The 19132-nt window shown below is 44.2% G+C and overlaps 1 protein-coding gene across 2 annotated transcripts in view; it reads left to right on the top strand.

Annotated features, from left to right (window-relative positions):
- The first annotated feature begins 2851 nt into the window (after window positions 1-2851).
- The window catches only part of Cmtm8 (CKLF like MARVEL transmembrane domain containing 8), an 87219-nt gene continuing 70938 nt past the window's right edge, over window positions 2852-19132 (top strand). Inside the window, exon 1 of one of the 2 annotated variants that reach the window (XM_020166071.2) lies at window positions 2852-3199. In XM_020166071.2, coding sequence (XP_020021660.1) covers window positions 3053-3199 — 147 coding nt within the window. In that variant the 5' untranslated portion in view covers window positions 2852-3052. The remainder of the gene's footprint in view (window positions 3200-19132) is intronic. The other variant, XM_020166070.2, reaches the window with a different exon arrangement.

The raw sequence follows: 19132 nt of genomic DNA on the forward strand, positions 1-19132 counted from the left end.
GCAACCATGTATGACCACTTCTCTGCAATTCTGAAACCCCAAAGCTGAAAAATGAAAGTTTCTTCTTAAATTTGCAGAAATGTGACGGTAGAAAATGTAGCTGAAGCTGGATGAGGCGGCTCACACCTCTAATCCCAGCTATTTGAGAGGTGGTGATCAGGAGGATTTCTGCTCAAGGCGAGCCTGAACAAAATGTTAGTTGAGACATCATCTCAACAAACAACCCAGGTATGATGGTATATGTCTGTAATTCCAAATATGGGGGAGGTGTAGGTAGGAGGATTGAGGTACAAGGTCAGATTGGCAAAATGCAGGAGACCTTATCCAAAAAAAAACTTAAGCAAAGGGCTGGAAGTATGGCTCAAGTAGTAGAGCACAAGGCCTTGAGTTTAAACCCAGTACTACCAACAGTGTGTGGGGGGGAACCAATGAAATTAAAACATTAGTGGAATGAGTTCAAAAACTCAGAACCTCCCAAAAGTAAACAAACAAAAACCACAACACACACACACACATATACACAAACAAACCCTAACTGAATCTGCTGTGAAGCTATTTGTCATCTTCATTTATCTCACTTAGCGAGTAGGAGAGGACCACAATTTTCTGCTGCCCCTCAGTGCACAGATGGGATCTGTTGCTTGTTTGAATCTGGGCTGGTCTTGTGTCTGCTCTGGCCTTGTGTTGGTTTTGCCCAGCAGAATGTTGTAGCTTGAGGGTCTGGGCCTTCAGAAGTCTGCAGCTTCTGCTCCTTTTGGAAAGTCCCCTCCGTAGTTGGCTGCTGCAGAAGTCCAGCTACCCTCAGCCTACCACGCTGTGAGAGGCTAGCAGAGCGAGCCCTAAAGGGCCTGAATGGGAGTGAAGCCTTTTTGGATATTTTAGCCCAGCCCCCAGCAAAGTTGCTGAGTGAGTCCCATAGGGAGGCTGGGGATGTAGCTCAGTAGTAGTGTGCTTGCCTGGCACCAGCACTTCAAGAAAATGGAGAAGAACCTGCCGTCCACGCCCTTCCCAAATTCCTGGCCCACAGACTCTTGAGAAAATAAAGCAGTTCTTTTAAGCCACTGATGTTTTGGAAAGCTATGTTTATGCTGCAATAGATAACCCAAACATAGGCTTACAACATTCGTGTATCTTCAATGCAGAAAATCAGTGTATTTCATTACAGTGTCACTCCTGACCTGAGAGTGTTAATTGATGTATACATACATTCTACCTTTCTAAATTAAAGTCTCAATTCTGAAGTCCATCTAGTCCCTAGGGTTTTAGAAAGGGACTGGTCTTTGTATTAAGGAACTACAACTGTCTAGACTTCCTTCTGATCTTGGACATTTGCTAAATGTCATGTTGTCTTCCACTCCTTCAGCCATTTTGCGTGGGTGTCTTATTTTCCCAGCAGCACCAGCCCTTGCTCTAATCAGCTGCTCTCTGGCTTCAGCTTCCTTCACTTTTTCAGAGTCTTATTCTCACAAGCCTTCCAGCTCTTCACTCAGAGGTTCTGATTCCATGGGTCTGAGGTGAGGGATTCCAGCAAGTTCCCAGGGGAGGAGGCTGAGGCTGCTGGTCCAGGGAGCAGCTTTGAGAACTGCTCTATTTAACATTTTTACTTTATTTACCCACCAGCCCTAGGTGCTTACCAAATGCTTACTAAATATTCACCCTTGCCATGCTTTTCACTTTGCTCCCTTTGGTCCTCCTGGCTAGGTCCCAGACTTAAAAGAAATTTAGTGCTTTCTTCTTAGCTCAGCTGATAAGACACTGGATAAAAGGCCCCTTCCAACCTCTTTTTTAACCTGTCTGTTGCCTTGGAACAGATCAGAGGAACGCCTTCACTTGTGAATACAACTTGGTGGTTCTGGATAAAATGCTTGTTGTCTCTCTTCACAAAACGGGAGGGGCACAGGGAAAACAATCTTTTTGGCCAGAGACCCATCCATCAAAGCCTGTCATTTTTACAGATGGCACCTCTGAGGCCCAGAAAAAGTAGAGCCTCTTGCTTGGGGCATAGAGCCGACAAATGCAAGTAACCGGGCTTGAGCTCAGGTTTCACCTGACGGCTAACAGCCACTCACTCAATAAGGGGGCCCATGTGTCCCCCACTCCCATCGCAGGAAAGCACAGCCCCTCCGTAAGCACAGACCACACCTCTCAAGCCTTTTTGAAACTCCTCCACCTCTCCAAGGGTGATGGGCCGGTCACAATGATTCATGTTAACTAGGGACCTCCAAAACGCCTCCCTCCTCCCTCGGGCCCTGGCGACATCACCCCGGCTCTACCGGTCCCCGCCTGGAAGAGTCTTGCCCTTGCGGCCCCGCGATTAAGTGGTTCCTCAAATTGTTCCCGACAGGAGAGGCAGGAAATAACCTCGGGCTCCGGTGGCTGCCGTGGCGGGAGGGGGAGAAGCGCCTCCGGGCGGTCCTGGGGGCCTCCATCGATCTCGGGTCTAAGGTCCGGTTGAGTCAAATTCCAGCCACCACCCAGCCCGCCTCTCTCCTTCGGCCACTGAGTCCCGGCGCCGCGTCACCAGCAGGACTGGGCTTCCCGGGACCGGTGCGCGCGGCCCCCGCGCGGGCAGATGAAGGAGACAGGTCGGCGACGGGCCGGCCGGCGGAGGCGGGGTCCCGGGAGGCCGAGACCTCGAGGCCCCCTCTGAGCGCCCTCTTGGCAGTGGTATCGGCCGCAACAGGTGACAGGCAGGGCCGGAGCGGCGGCCCTGGGCTGGGCGGTCCGTCTCCGCCGGCCTCCCGCCCCTCTCCACGCCCCTCCCCTCCCCTCCCCCGCCTCCGCCGCGTCCCCGCGGCCCAGCAGCCTCCCCTCGCGCCCCTCCTCCCCCCGGGCGGCAGCGCAGCCCCGGAGCCCGCGCGCGCAAGAGCCGGACACTCGCGGGACGCGCGCGGCGCCCGCATTGGCCGCGAAGGCGACTCCCGCGCGCCCCACTCCCCCTCCAGCTGTGCTCTCCTCCCGCTCGCCGGCGACCCCGGGCGCAGCGCCGCGCGTCCGGCCCCGGACACGCTGGGGGTCCCCAGGGACCGGCCAGTCGGGCCCGGGCGCGACGATGGAGGAGCAGCAGCGCACCCGCTCGCACACTGTCACCACCACCGCCAGCTCCTTCGCCGAGAACTTCTCCACCACCAGCAGCAGCTTCGCCTACGACCGGGAGTTCCTGCGCACCGTGCCCGGGCTCCTCATCGTGGCCGAGATCGTGAGTGCCCGCGGCCGGCCCCGGGGCGGGGGAGGCAGACGGACCCCGTGCGCTCGCGCCCCGCCGCGCCGCCCCTCCCCTCCCCTCCCCGGAACCTGCTGCGGTTTTCGGGCGGGCTTTGGGGGACGTTTTTTGCTCAGACGTGCCTTGTTCACAAAACTCAGGACCAGGTCGTTTTAACTTGGGCTCCCTTAAGAAGAGAGGGTCGTGGCCCGCAGGATGTTTACTGAGGGTGACACCAGCTTGCTGGGCCCCCTAGGTCGTGGTAGCCTGTCCTGGGAGCGGATGCTTGCTGGACATTGAATTGAGTGCCAGGCATACTGGCGCCTCCTTCACCTGATTCCCCACGTGGATGGCTGCTGTCTGAGATCCCTTGGAAGGGGGAGGGCTCACTCTTTTCCTGATGATCTCCCTGTGGTGAGATTGAAGTGTGTTAGGAAAAAGTTACTGAATAAAATCTGAGTCTCAACCTCCTTGAAAACCAAAAAGCGTCGCCAGTCTGGTGCCGTGCACATCCTAGTGTAGGCTTCAGAACATTCCTAGGGCTGGAGGAGTGGCTTAGGTGGTGCAGTGTCTACCTCATTAGTGTGAGGCCCTGAGTTCAAACCCCAGAACAGCAAAAGATAAAATAAATAATTAATTAATAAAAATATCCATGGGCTGGGGGTATGGCTCAAGTGCCTGCCTGCCTACAAGCTCAAGGCCCTGAATTCAAACTACAGCACACACACAAAAAAAGGCATTTTTAGATCTGGAGTGTGACTCAGCGCCTGTGTAGCAAGGGCTGAAAATTCAAACCCCAGTATTGGGGAAAAAAAATCTCAGGGAGGGGGCAGAGAGCTTGGAGGCCTAGACTCCCTAGATGTCTCCAGAAGTCCTCACCAGTCTTTCGTGGCTTAGAAAGGACAGGAGCCCTGCTGACAGCTACTGGCCATCACTGTTCTTTGACTCTTCACCATATGCCAGGGTTGCCAAGCTGTGTAGATGCTTGGAGCTCTCATATAGTCCACATAACTGTGAAGGAAGTGAGGCCTAGAGAGGGGAAGTTAAGCACACCTGTGATGGTGAAGGACTGATTCCAACCTAGGCTCCCCTTTTTCCTGGTCTCCGAGCTTCACTGCTGAGAGGCATCTTTTCCAGCTGTGTGACAGTGCCCCTTCTGCTATACCTGGAACAGTTGTGGAATAGGAGTGGTGCAGATGTGGCTGACACTCAGCTCCTCTGAGGGCCTTCTGCTCAAAATTTGTTTGCTGGCTCCAGTAGAGTCCCAGATCCATCCCAGACCCATTGGATTCACCTCCAGGTGGTTCCAGACACAAGAAAGTTTGAGAAGTGTTGGCTTAGCGTTTCTCCCGGCTGGATTCCTTAACCAGTACTGAGGATATCAGGAGACCAAATAAGTAGCTGAAAGTATTGGAATCACTTTGCCGGGTCTGGCTTTAAAGAGTTCAACAAATATTTGCTGTGTGAGCAAAAGGGTGCCAGCCCCACTCACGTCAGCAGAGCAAACAGAAGCTGAAGCAGAGATGGGGCTGGGGTGGGTTTGGACCAGGCACAAAGTAAAATAAATGCCTCATACTTTCTGATTTCAGATCAATCCACACTTTTTCAGGAAATGTAAAAACAAACAAACAAAAAAAGAAATGTAAATGAACTACACCACTAGAAATAAACACTGTCTATACATCGTATATCTTTTTGGATTTCAGTAAGCTCTCTTTTTTGATGGAAAACCTATAGCAAAACCATGCTTATTACTGCTTCAGTTGAGGGGTTTTTTTTTTTTTTTGGGTACTGGAGCTTCAGCTCAGAGTTATACACCTTGAGCCACTCCACCAGCCTCTTTTTTTTTTTGGTTAGGGTCTCGAGAACTATTTGTCCCAGTGGGTGTTCCTCCTGATCTTTGCCTCCTGAGTAGCTAAGGATAACAGGCATGAGCCACTGGCACCCGAGTTTTTATTTTTGACAGAGCTAATTGTGCAATTGTGAGTCAAATAGTTCTCCAGGCAGAAATACAAGTTTTGCCCACTATCTCCATACCTATAAGTACCCACATTCAAATCTCTGATTTAACATTTATAATGCTGTTTCGTGGAGGTCCCCACCCCCATCTCAGGCATTGCCTACTGCCTTTCCACTCACTTTCTTGGGCCAGCTCCAATTATACATATACCCTTTCTGTCTCTCAATATAGCTATCAGGCGGCTTGGGTTAAACCAGTAGCCAGTGTTGACCTATGACACCACAGACACTTCACTGCTGAACCAGGGAGTAACCTATGAATACTGTTTTTCCCTTGCCAAATTTCTTATTTTCCCTGGTGTTAGTAATTTACTTTTCCCATGTCTTAGTTCTTCAGATGTTTAGTCACTTTAATTTAACACAAGTGGTCTAAATTTGCTGGGAAGCAGAGAGATTGCTGTGTTCTAGCATGGTCACCCCCATGACCTTCCTCACTGGGAGCCTCTGACGGTTCCCCCTGCCTGATGGCGCCCTGTCACCATGGAGGCTCTCTGCCCCTTAGAGCCCTGCTCCCCTGTCCAGTATCCTTCTCTGATTTGCTCTGGCTTCCTTACTCCCATGGGAGGACACACGGCCTCTTCTGCTTTCCTAAGAAAGGATGCATGTGGAAACTGAAACTTGGATCTTTCAGAATGTCTCGACTCTACTGTTATACAAAATTGTTTGACTAGGTAAAGAATGTTAGGTTGGAAGTTACTTTTCTTCAGAATTGCAAAAGTATTTCTCTATTGTCCTTTAGCTATCCTGACTTTTTTTAAAAAAAATTATTCCAATTTATCATCTTTCTCCCAACCTGTATTGGAAGCCTGTAGAATATTCTTTTCCCCCAGAGATCTGATGCATGACAGTGAGAGTCTTCATATGAGTGTGAATTCTTCCCTTATACTGGGGCCTAGTATGTTCTCTCAAAGAAAGAAAAGTTGTTTAAGGAGAGTTAAAAATTTTTTAACTCTTTCCATTATTTTGGTTCTTCAAAAACTCCTGTTACACTTTTTTTTTTTTTCTTCCATGCATGTTTCCTTACTGATTTACTACACCATGAACATTTTTTAGTCTCTGATCTCTGGCATTATCAGTTTTCTGTCATAAGGAAGAACCATACTTGATCTCCTCCATCTTCCATTTTAAGATGAATGTGTTTCTACCTTTTCCTAATATGACCAGTACTATAGCAGTTGTCCTTTGTCCACCTGTTCACATTTGTCCAATGATTTTTCTTGAGAAAAAGTTCCTTAAAGTAGAATTGTTGGAGCTGGGTGCCGGTGGCTCACGCCTATAATCCTAGGAGTCAGAGATCAGGAGGACTGCAGTTCGAAGCCAGCCCTGGCAAATAGTTCCTGAGACCCTATCTTGAAAATACCCATCACAAAAAGGACTGGCGGAGTGGCTCAAAGTGAAGGCCCTGAGTTCGAGTCCCAGTACAGCCAAAAAAAAAAAAAAGTAGAATTGTTGGGTCAAAAGGTACACAAATTTAAGGGTTTTGTCACCTTAGAAGATATCTTCCCTCAAAGTTCTTTCCTCAAATCCCCTGTAAATGATCATCAGTAGTATATGTCTATTAAGCTAAATATGCTTTAAATTTATTTTTATTATTGGTATTGGAGTTTGAATTTCAGGCTGTGTACTTGCTAGGCAGACACTCTTCCACTTGAGCCACACCTCCGGCCCTTTTTGCTTCACTTTCCGGGGTCTCATCATTTTGCCCGGGGCCAGCCTTGAACACTGACCCTCCTCCCTAGGCCTCCTGGTATAGATGACGGGTCTGAGCCACCATACCCAGCTTCATTGGTTAAGATATGGTTTTGCTAACTTTTTGCCCAGGCTGGCCTCCAGCCATGATCCTCCCCATTTCTTCCTTCTCAGTAACTAGGATTACAAGTGTGAGCCACTGCACCAAGCCTAAATATACTTTTTAAAAGGATTTTGGAGGAACTCTTAAAATTCGAAATGCTAAGGATCACCTGAAAAGATATACTGTGTTTTAATTTGAAGATACTTTTTAGTTCATGGTTTAACATCTAGATAAGGATGCAGCTTATCATGAACTTTTTTTGATGTCATGAAATGATACCACTGACTCTTTATCTGCAGATGGGGTGTGTGTCTTAAACTATTCCAGTCCCATCCCTGAGATTAAGATACACCCGCCCACAAAATGCTACTTTCAGCCCTGTAAAAATACTGAGACAAAGAATTGTAAAGACTCGGACTTCTGCTTGAACCTGAGGAAATGAAATAATGGAAATCAAAATACAATGTTTCTCCCAATCTCTTGTCAAATTGCTTGCTCTGGCCAGTTCACAGGGCGATTGGTAGTAGCTGTTCCTGCTAAGACAGACAAGGCTTTGCCAATTTAACACTGTGTTGCCGCCAAATCGTGCTTTCCTTCCTTTTAAAGTTCTATAACAAGCTAGAAGCAGTCCAGTACATGACCTGTGAATTGTAGGATGCTGTGATCTCATAAGTATTACAAGTACTTGAAGAATAAAAGTGATTTGTAAGAAGCTGAGTTAATTGTGCCCTTCCTATTATTGGTGACTTTTAAATGAATTATAGCATGAATGCAGTAATGTTAGCTCACCTTTTATTTACTTACTGTGATGAGTAAACTTAGTTGGGGAAGGATAAGTAGGGTTTACTGAGAGCTACAATCTAAATAACTCTACCGTTTTATTGCGTTCCTTTTAAAAATAACAAGCAAAAGCAATGCTCAGTCCATAGAGAAATGCAGGTCAGAAAAACATCAAAAACGAGTTCTTGCTCCTCACAGTGGTTCCTCACAGGCATGGTACACCCCCAGTCTAGACGTGGGTATGGTTTTGAGGTTAGTTTTGTTACAGTAATGCCTGGGATTTCTCCTGGAACTCGGGACCCTGGGGGCCCGGAATGCTGACCGGCCTGAAGTGCACGGTGCAGTTTCCAAAATCACAAAGAGTTGCTTCACCAGTTGCCAGAGCTGTTGGCTCACAGCTCACTGCTGTGGAACTCTGAGTGAACCATCATTTACCCTTAGAGTAAACTGTTCCAGAATTTCTTAAGTGGTCATGAATTATTTACCGTAATTTTTAGGGGAAAATGTAATCCCTGGTAAACAACTCTTTGTTTCTTGCTATGACCGTTTGTGCTAGTTTCTTTCTTTTGTTTCTCAGATCCACTCTTCCTGCTCTCACCTGGGAGGCTGAACTGTGGAACTCTCAGGGGCTCCCCTGCCCTCTTATGTGCCTGTGGTGTTATCCTCTGGGGGCACCCACAGGTGGTTGTAGTCAAGGACAGCAGGTTCTGGGCATCCCTCCTCAGGATTCTTGCCTGCTGAGTTTCAGCAGATTGGCTGTGTCCTCTGTGAAAGGCAGAATTGTGGCTGGCAGCGGGCAGCCCTCTCCATGCTGCTGTTTGCTCTGGCTCTGATCGCCATGCATTCCCCTCTGCTTTCCCTTGCCAGGCTCTACACTGTCACTGTGGTTTTCCTGCACTCAGCTTTACAAATAACACCTTTATTCAACTCCACTCAGATTACCCAATCTGGCCTGGTTTCCTGCTGAGACTGGTACACTACCTTTCCTCATCAATCATTAATTTCTTACCACATTCTTAATGGCCACATAGTATTCCATTAAGGTCCAGGTTCTTCCCCTTCTTTTGACAACATTGTAACAAACATCCTTTAAACTAAACCTTTCTGGATGCTCTTTAATGTTTCTAAGGATGAATACTTAGAATTGACTTTAAAAAAAAAAGGGTAAATGAATCTTTAAAGCTGAGTATATTGGGTATAGAGTAAAACACACCCTTTTTAGTGTAGAGTTCTATGAGTTTGGTTATGTGCTTTTCAAAAAAAAATTTTATTGAGATAAATTCGTATATAAAATTGACCTTTTTAAAGGCTCTGATTTTAGGATAATCAGGGTTGTGCACCTATCACCGTTATCTAATTTTAGTACTTCACCTCAAAAAGAACATACGGGTACTTTATTCCTCTGTTGTCAAATAGTGTTCTCTTGTATAGATAGACGCATTTTGTTTATCCGTTCATCCACTGGATATTTGGGTTTTGCTTCCATATTTTTGCTATTATGAATTAATGCTGCTATGAACCTTCATACATGTTTTCATTTCTCTTGGGCGTTTAGCTAGGAATGGAATTACTGAGTCATATGGTGACTTTGTTCAATATTTTAAGGCACTGCTAGTTGTTCCCAAAGGCTGTACCACTTTCAGTCCCACCAGCAATATGAGAATTCTGATTTCTCCACATCCTTACTAAGATTTACTCTGTCTTTGATTTGAGCCACCTCACAGGGTGTAGAGTGATTTCTCACTGTGTTGTTTTTCTTTTTGGCAGTACTGGGATTTGAACTCTGCTTGGTAAGCAGGCACTCTGTCTCTTAAGCCATTCCACCAGCCTTGGTCATTTGTATATCTTCTTTGGAGAAATGTCTATTCAAATCTTTTGCCAATTTAAAAATCAAAAATTAGATTCCTTTGCCTTTTATTGCTGAGTTGTAAGAGTTCTTTATTCTGGTACAAATTCCTTATCAGATACATGATTTGAAAATCTTTCTCTTCCATTCTGTGGGTTGTCTTTTCACTTTTCTTAATAGTGGCCTTTGAAGTGCAAAAGTTCTTTATTTTGATGAAATTCAGTTTATGTATTTTTTTTCTTTTGTTGTTTGTGCTTTTGATGGTATAGCTAAGAAAACTTTGTCTAATCCACAGTCACGATTCACTCCTGTGTTTTCTTCTACGAGTTTTATAGTTTTGGGTCTATATTTATGCTTGTGATTCATTTTGAGTTCATTTTAGTGTATGGTGAAGTAAGGGTTTAACTTCAGGCTGTAACATACAGATATCTAATTGTCTCAGCACCATTTGTTTAAAAAATGGTTTTTTTTGTTTGCCATTCTATTTTCTGGGCACCCTTGTTAAAAATCAAATGAGGGGGGCTGGTGGAGTGGCTCAAGCGGTAGAGTGCCTGCCTAGCAAGCGTGAGGCCCTGAGTTCAAACCCCAGTACCACCAAAAAAAAAAAAGAAAAGAAAAGAAAATCAAATGACCATAAATATAAGGGCTTATTTCTGGATTCTGAGTTCCACTTGAAGGGTATAGTGTACATCCTTTATGTTAGTACCACACTGTACTGATTACTGACATTGTCAGAATATGTCCCTATCATTAAGCACCTCCTTCCCCTTTTCCCTTCTTTTTCTCAAGAGAGTGTTCTCTCTCTCTCTCTCTCTCTTTTGCAGTACCGGGGTTTGAACTAGGGGCCTATACCTTGAGCCGCTCCACCAGCCCTTTTTTGTATTGGGTTTTTTCGAGATAGGATCTCATGAACTGTTTGCCTGGGCTGGCTTTGAACTGTGATTCTGCTGATCTCTACTTTCTAAGAAGCTAGGATTACAGACACGAGTGCTGGCAAGAATATACTCTGTTACCTTTCCACCTTCTGCCATGGGATGACTCTGCAGGAAGCCCTGGGCCCCTCCACCTTGGACTTCCCAGCCTCCAGAACTATAAAATAAATCCCTGTTCTTTGTCTGATCTCAGTATTCTATGATTGCAGAATAAAATAAACTAAAGCAGTATTTGACTTTAATCTTGTAATTTATTTTAGCAGAATGTATAAAGTTGGGCTGTAACTTTGTTTTCAGATGTCAACTCAGTTGCCTTGACAACTGATAAATGCATTCTTCATTCACTGATCTGGATTGTTTGCAGTTTTTCATTTACTTAGTTCTTGTATCTCCTTGGTTTTAACTCTATATTTCATAGTCCATTCCACTTTTTGTTCCTGTGTTTAATATCTATAGCTTTATAATACATTTTAGCATCTGATTGGGTAATCCCATCCAGAAGGATGCTTATTCTCTATTTTCAGATGTTTATTCTTCAAGTTGTAATTTAGATTTTTTTTTAACTCATTCACTGCTATGTCCCCTGTCCCTTGTCAAATTATATTAAGTGGTTTTTTTGTTTTTTGTTTTTTTTTATAAAATACATAGACTAATTTTGGGAAAAGGGGTTCATGCTCTCTAGCTCCTAGCAGGGAAATTCCCTAACTATTGTCCTGTCTCAGGTTATGTGTTAAATCTTATACTTCTTAAGGTCTTTCCTAGCCTAAAATGCTAAGAGTTCTACATCATAAATTACGATATCTTGTTTATTCAGGCATCAAAATGTATTGAATATTTACTGTATGCCAGAATCTGTGTCTAGCACTTAGAATATATTGGTAAATAGCACCTTTCTGCTCCTTTTGTGTGTGAGCTGGACTAGGGTTTGAACTAAGGTCTTTCAAAGCAGGTGCTCTACCGCTTGAGCCACAGCTCTGGTCCAGTTTGCTCTGGTTATTTTGAAGATGGGATCTTACCAACTACTTGCCCAGGCTGGTCTCAAACTGTCATCCTCCTGATCTCAGTCTCCCAGCATCCTTCTATTTTTATTTTATTTTTCCTTTTTATTTTTTATTTATTTATTTTTTATTCATATGTGCATACAATGCTGGGGTCATTTCTCCCCCTGCCCCCACCCCCTCCCTTACCACCCACTCTGCCCCCTCCCTCTCCCCCCCACCTCCGGTAGATCAATGTTTAGCTTTTTAAGTAGCCCCCCAATTTTTTTCCAGAGTGGTTGTACTAGTTTACATTCCTACCAACAGTGTAAGAGGGTTCCTTTTTCCCCGCATCCTCGCCAACACCTGTTGTTTAGTTCACTTGCCCATTTCTTTATTAGTTCATTAGTTTTGGGAGAATTTAGTTTTTTAAGTTCCCTATATATTCTAGTTATCAGTCCTTTGTCTGATGTATAGCTGGCAAATATTTTCTTCCACTCTGTGGGTGTTCTCTTCAGTTTAGAGACCATTTTTTTTGTTGAGCAGAAGCTTTTTAGTTTTATGAAGTCCCATTTATCTATGCTATCTCTTAGTTGCTGTGTTGCTGGGGTTTTGTTGAGAAAGTTCTTACCTATACCTACTAACTCCAGAGTATTTCCTACTCTTTCTTGTATCAACTTAAGAGTTTGGGGTCTGATATTAAGATCCTTGATCCATTTGAGTTAATATTGGTATAGGGTGATATACATGGATCTAGTTTCAGTTTTTTGCAGACTGCTAACCAGTTTTCCCAGCAGTTTTTGTTGAAGAGGCTGCTTTTTCTCCATCGTATATTTTTAGCGCCTTTGTCAAAGACAAGTTGGTTATAGTTGTGTGGCTTCGTATGTGGGTCCTCTGTTCTGTTCCACTGGTCTTCATGTCTGTTTTTGCCAGCACCCTTCTATTTTTATTTAAACAAATGATCAATGATAGGCTGTGGGACACAAAAAAAAAATATGCTTAGGAAGATCTTGAATCATAGTAGGAAAAAACTCCAAGTTTTCAAGTTGAGCAGAACTGCAAGAGGCATTTATTCCTTGTAGGCCTCTGGTCCTTTATTGGCCTCATGGTATTAAATCTAAAATAGATGCAAAGAGATGCCAAGTACAATTTGTTTCCCTTTTCCCTGAGATTTATGACCAGTGCTTTTCCAGGAAGTTGACAGTCCTCTTTCTTAGATAAGCATTTTTACCACTTAAAGGGTTTTTACATTTATTATCTCACTTGATAATATACCAGCCCCAGGTTCTGAGGAATCCCTCCTTTGTTTCACTTTCATTTCTAGGTGAGCCATTATTTGAGGAAATCCTTCCCAAGTTATACATGAATGAGTCAACTGTACTTTTGAAGTAAAAGGTGAAACAAATCCTGTCAGATCGCTTGTGCCCCTTCCATATCCAGCCATCAGACTCAGGGTAACTAGCCCAGTAGCCTCTGCCTTCCATTGAAAAGTAGGATGTCCGTTGTCTTGGTCAGGGTTCAGAGGACAGGACCCATCATAGGTGGCTGAAGCAGCAAGGATTTACTGTGCATCACTGGATGATTTTCAGCATATTGGGGAGGGTTGGAGGAGCAAACTCTAGGCTGAACTTCCAGGAACACTTGGTCTGTCATCAGCAGGAAGGTGAGGAAGCAGGATCTGCTCTCACAGCTTCTGGGTCCTGGACCTCCATTGTCTCCATTGTCATACATGTACCAAATCGTAGAAGCCCTCAGACTTGCCTCTCAATCTATGAAGCTAGAAACAGGACACTGGGATTTTTCACTTACAGCACCACGGAAAAACTAAACGCCTTCTTGGATGTGTCTGCCAGACACAGAAGCAGCCAAATTATGTCCTCCAAATGTGATGTTGTGTTTTGCCTTCTAAATCCTGGGTGGGTGTGTCTGCCAAAGCTATGTCAGAGCTTCCCAGCCTCCAGTGAGCAGTAAGGTAGTCAGGCACACTGTGAGGGGAACAGTTAGAGGAGAGTCAATCCACATGGAGTATTTACTAATCTACTTTCATTGGATTCTGCTCAGCCACTGTGTTGAAGGTACAGAACACCTGCAACTTGTGCTTCTAGAACATTCTAAGGACTTGTCCTTTGTATTTAAAATATGCATTTGCGCTAGGTGCTGGTGGCTCTTACCTGTAATTCTAGCTACTTGGGAGGCTGAGATCAGGAGGGTCATGGTTCAAGGCCAGCCCAAGCAAATATCTTGAGACCCCCCCCCATCTCCAAAATAACCAGAGCAAAAGTGGACTGGAGGAGTGGCTTAAAGAGTAGAGCACCTGCTTTGCAAGCATGAAGCCCTGAGTTCAAACCCTAGTCCCACTCCACCCCCCAAAATGCATTTGATTCCTTGCTTTGTGCTGTTCTTCAGCAGACCTCGTATTTCCTGAAGGCCCATCTATAATAATGAGAAAGGTAATGATGACTTCACACTGTAGCAGAAGATCAAGTGAGCTAGAATATATGTAAGCCCTGTCCCAACAGTAAATATTAGTTTATTTTTTGGGCAAATGTAGGTTTATTTCTTCACTTTTTCCCACAGTGTATCTAGACTCATAAGATTAATCCTGCTTGAACAGCTGCCGCATTTGGAATGAGCTCTTAGTGTGTTTCCACAAACCCAGCAATGGGCACAGAATTTAGACCCTAATATGTGCTGGGTTTACAATTAGGTCATACATTTCAAAAAGCTTAATGCTTAAAAGCTACAGTAAGAACCAAAAAAGACCTACTTACTTTAATTTTTAGTATGTTGAGTTCATTTAGACTTTGTAAAAGATGAATAGAATGATCTAGCCACAATGATGAATGTTGTGCGGCTTTGTACATACAGTAGGAAGAGTGCATCAACTTTCATTCCCCTAGGTTTTATTCGAAGAAAGCCTAAAAAGTGATCAGGTGGTTCATTTTCCAGAGGTCTGAGTTTAATGACCTGTGCTGGAAAACATGCAAACCTCCAACCTAGTCTCACCTTGCCCTTTCCTTCATGTATCCAAAATCTAATTATAAAAAGTGCTGCTTGCTGGGGGAAAAGAATTTGGAGGAGAAAGACAACTTTATTGTTTATTTGAAACCTGCCTTGTTTCCCAGAAAGGTCTTGAGGCAGGACACAAATCATTAAATTGAGGCTGTAAAAGGCTGCAACAAGAAATTTGTGTCAGTCAGGGATGGAAAAGCATTGGAGATGACTTTACAGAAGAAAAACAAAATTGGAAGGCTAATCATTGAGCATGTTTGCAGGGGCTTCTGGAATAACATACTTGAAGACGGAGTGAGTGCCTGTGCTGCCCACCACCGTGCACAGTAGTGCACAGAGAAAGCACTAAGAACTTGTCTGCTAATTGCCCTTGAACCCTATCTTTGCTGCAGTGGGGGGATGTCTACGCGCTGAGGCTCTGGGCTTCTGGTTCACAGGCCCCAAACTTCTTAGAAATGGAGATGTTTGAGGAGATCTGTACTGAATTTTCTACTTGCATATATGTTGGAAAGTTTACTAAAGTTTCTTTAACTGTAACATGAATCTTGAGTGGTTTTCCTTTTCATTCGAATTTCAGGTGATGAGCTAATGTTTATACTGCCCTGGGAAACTGATGTTGGAGTTTTTAATTCCTTTCTGTGACTAAGTTGGTTTAATGAAAGGTGGACGGTGGAAGTTCAGTTCACTAGGTGCTGGTCAAGGCTGGCTTCGCTGCTCTGCAAACAAGAGCTCGGGGGGAGCGGCCACTTAGGCTTTCCCATCTCCCAAGCACTTGACAAATCGTACCAGTTGCTGACTTGCACAACTCAGAAGTGGGGTGGTGGCTTCTGTGGACTTTTCCCATGCTTCCAAAACTAAGATTCCTTCCTTTTTTAGATGAAACTTTCTTATGTGTGAAATATCATGAAGTTCTAAAACCCATATACAATTTAAAGTAAAATAAGACAGTTCGTAACCATATGCCACTTTAGTCTGTGCTGCAGTAAGGAAGACCCGAGACTTATAATTTATAAAGAACAGAAATTTATTCCTCACTGTTCTGGAGGTTGGGAAATTCAAGATTAAGGTGGCAGCAGGTTCATTGTCTGCTGAGGGTCAGGTCCCTGCTTCCAACATGTGCTGAGTCCTGCAGAGAGAGTGCTGTGTCCTCACAGGACAGAAGGCAGGAGGTCAGAAAGGACCAAATTCCCTTTGTCCAGGCTTTTTATTCGTGAGGGGCAGATCCCCGGCATGTAAACCCTACTCCAAACTCACCCACCCAACAGTGTTGCATCAGGCATTAAGTTTCCTCCACATGAATTTTGGGGTGGCATATTCAGACTGTAGCACCTGCGACTGCATTTAAGAAGCAGACATGGTCACCTCTTGGAGGCCCCAGGTAGGCCTGCCCTGTCACTGGATGCCACCACTGCCTTGTGTTTGGCTTTCTTTAAGCACGTATGTTCTGTAAAGTTCAAAATGTCCCGGGTACAGTAAACCCAGCTTATTCATGGATTTATTACATTTATCCAGTTTTGATCAAACATAATAAATAAATAAATAATAAAAATAAATTTCAAAACCAAAAACTTGAACTTCCCACACACATTCCACAGCTTAGTGGCTTCCAGCAGCTCTCAGCCAGTTGGCATGATCCCCAGCTGTGTTGAAATTGTGTGAGCTGCTGAGTGTTCCCCTGCCCTTCCTTTTGTGAAAATCTGCCTCTCAAAAGCCAGTGGTGTCCTTCAAGCAAGGTAAAGGTAACAAGTTTAATTGAAGTGACTGAGTGAGAATTTGAGACCTGTTGAAATTGGAAGTTGGGTGGCTGATTGGGGAGGTTTTCCCTCCATGGATGCTCCTGGTAGCCATAGACCTGTGAACACCCAGGGTCTCCTTTATTGTTAAGCCTGATTCATTTTGAATGCCACAGAACATAGGATCACTTGGGTGTTTTCCTCTGTGACTTGTTCCTTTCATTCATCAGTGGGTGTTTCACATGTTGATTCATTGTAACTGTTTCTCATTAACTTTAAAGTTGTGTCATTCTGCTTTATGAATGTACCACAATTTGCCCCTTTGGTGTAAATGACCTCTTGGGTTCTTTCAGACTGATTAATTTTTCCTTTTCTATTTCTTGTTCCCTTTTCTTCTGTTTATTTGGAAGTGATTCTGTCTATTCTTGCAGTAGATTCCCTCATGCTATTTAGCCAGTTTACAGGTTAAGTTAATCAGTGTTTTTTACCCTGCTCCTAAACAAAAGAAAGACCTTAGAACTCTTACCTCAGGTGACAGCCCTCACAACTCACAGTATTTCTATTGTTTAGTTCTATCTGCTTTTCCACCTACAAGTTAGGCATTGAATTGCTTTGTGCAGTCAGCAATTGAGCACTACCCACAACCGCATCGTGTCTTCCTTCTTATGCCCCAGATCTCCCATCTGTTTTTGTTTTTCTGAACATCTTTTTCTTCCTCATTTGTGAAAGATAATTACACAGGTTATGGGATTTGAAGTTGACAGTTATTTTTGTGTCACTGCATTGACGGTGTCATTCTTCTGTCTTACTGGTTTCCGTGATTGCTGTGAAAGTTGGCAGTCAGTTTTTAAATTGTTATTTCTTTCTACTTTAGCTGCTTTTGCTTTCAAATTTTTCCTTGCTTTGTATATAGCATCTTCATTATGATCTATCCAGCAGAGTAGAAGGATTATTGATCCTTCTACTGGAAAAGTCTCAGCCGTTATCTCTTGACATTGTGGAAATTGTTTTTCCTTCAAGTCCTTCTGAAGCTCTGATTATGCGTTAGATTCTCAGATGCTATCTTGCATGTCTTTTTTTTTTTTTGGTGGTACTAGTGTTTGAATTCAGGGCCTTGCACTTGTAGGCAGGCACTCTACCACCTGAGCCACTCTGCCAGCTTCCATGTCTTTTAAACTGATAATTTCCAGCCCCGGCTTCCTGGGCTACATTATTATTGTTGATACATATATATTTGGCTGTACTGGAGTTTGAACTCAGGACCTTTTGCTTGCTAGCCAAGCAAGCCCTCTACCATTTGAGCCACTCCCTTATTTGCTTTGTTTTGTTCAGATAGGGTCTTATGTTTTTTTCCTGGCTACTCTTTAACCTCTAACTGTAATCCTTCTATCTATGGCTCCCTCACAGCTGGGACCACAAGTGTATACCACCACACCCAGCTTTTTTTTTTTTTTTCTTTGCCTCAAGCCTTGATCTTTCTTATCGCTACCTGCTGAGTGGCTGAGATTACAGGCATGAGTCACTGCACTCAGCTACATTTTCTGTTTTAATAATTATGTCCTTAGCTGTTTAATTCACCCATTGATTTTTTTTTAATTATATTTCTAGAAATTCCCTAACTTTAAAAAAAAAATCTATTTTTTTTATTTTTGGTGGTACTGGAGTTTGAATTCATGCCTCCAGCCCTACGATGTTCTTTATGGCCTCCATAGACCCAGACCCTACCCAGTTGAGAGACTGAATGTGGCTATAAATTAAAAGTATGTGTGTGTCTTGTTGTGCCCCTCCCCCCTCGCTTTGCCTTTTGCCAAGATTCAGGTAGCTGAGTTTTCCTCACTCCCCATGGAGAGTGAGTTGACTCACCATCTTCATCTTAGAGGGATAGTGTTTTACTCTCCAAGCTTTGCGTGGGGCGGGGGTGGGGGTGAGTGTTACCTGTTAGACTGCTCACCATGGTGGGCCCATGGCTTTGTCTTGCACTGTCCAGCATCGAGATGGAAGCTTGGCAAAGGAAAAAGCTATTTGGGAAAAAAAGATGGACACCCAGGGGTCCCCAACGTTCTACAAACTCTCCTGTGGAACCTGGCTTTGGCATACAGCTACTCGTGGAGTTCCTGTCTTACTTCATTTTCAGTGCCTCTGCATCCTCCTTTCTTCTCATACTAGCTCAGCAGCATGTTTTAAGATGTTTTACATTTTATCCATATGTTTTCATTTGGCAGGATACCCAGTCTGTCCATACCACCAGAAACTGAAGACAGACTTCCCTTAATTAAAAGAAAGTTCAGATTCCTCAGGAGAACTGTAAGGGCATTGTAGTGAAATCCTCATCCACTCACTGGTTTCTCTAACACAGATATCCTCCATCACATTCCTCCCTGTCTGTCTCCTTCGCATTTTTGTGGAGTCATCTTGAGAGTGAGATACAGACATTGTGACCCCAAACACCCCAGGTACTTCTCCCACAAACAAAAGTACTCTTTACTTAACCGCCATCTATCAAGTTCAGCAAGGTGACCTTTGGTACTAATGGGGTCCATACTCAGGTCTTACCAGTTGTCCCTGTAATGTTCATTCTGTTCTTTGTCCCTGTGCAAGTTGAAGTCCAGGATCATGTGTTGTTTGTAGCCACCATGTCTCCCAATCCTGTGGCCTGGAACACTTCCTCAGCCTGTTATTCATAACCCTGTCAGTTCTGAAGACCACAACAAGACAACTGTTTTGTGGGATGCTTTGCAAATTGGGCTTGTGTGAGGCTTGCTCATGGATAGACTTGGGTGTGTGCTGGTGGTGGGAGTCCCACGGCAGTGATGCGTCCTCTGCAGTGCAGTGTACCAGG

Source organism: Castor canadensis, chromosome 5 (genome assembly GCF_047511655.1).
Source record: "Castor canadensis chromosome 5, mCasCan1.hap1v2, whole genome shotgun sequence".
Taxonomy (NCBI): domain Eukaryota; kingdom Metazoa; phylum Chordata; class Mammalia; order Rodentia; family Castoridae; genus Castor; species Castor canadensis.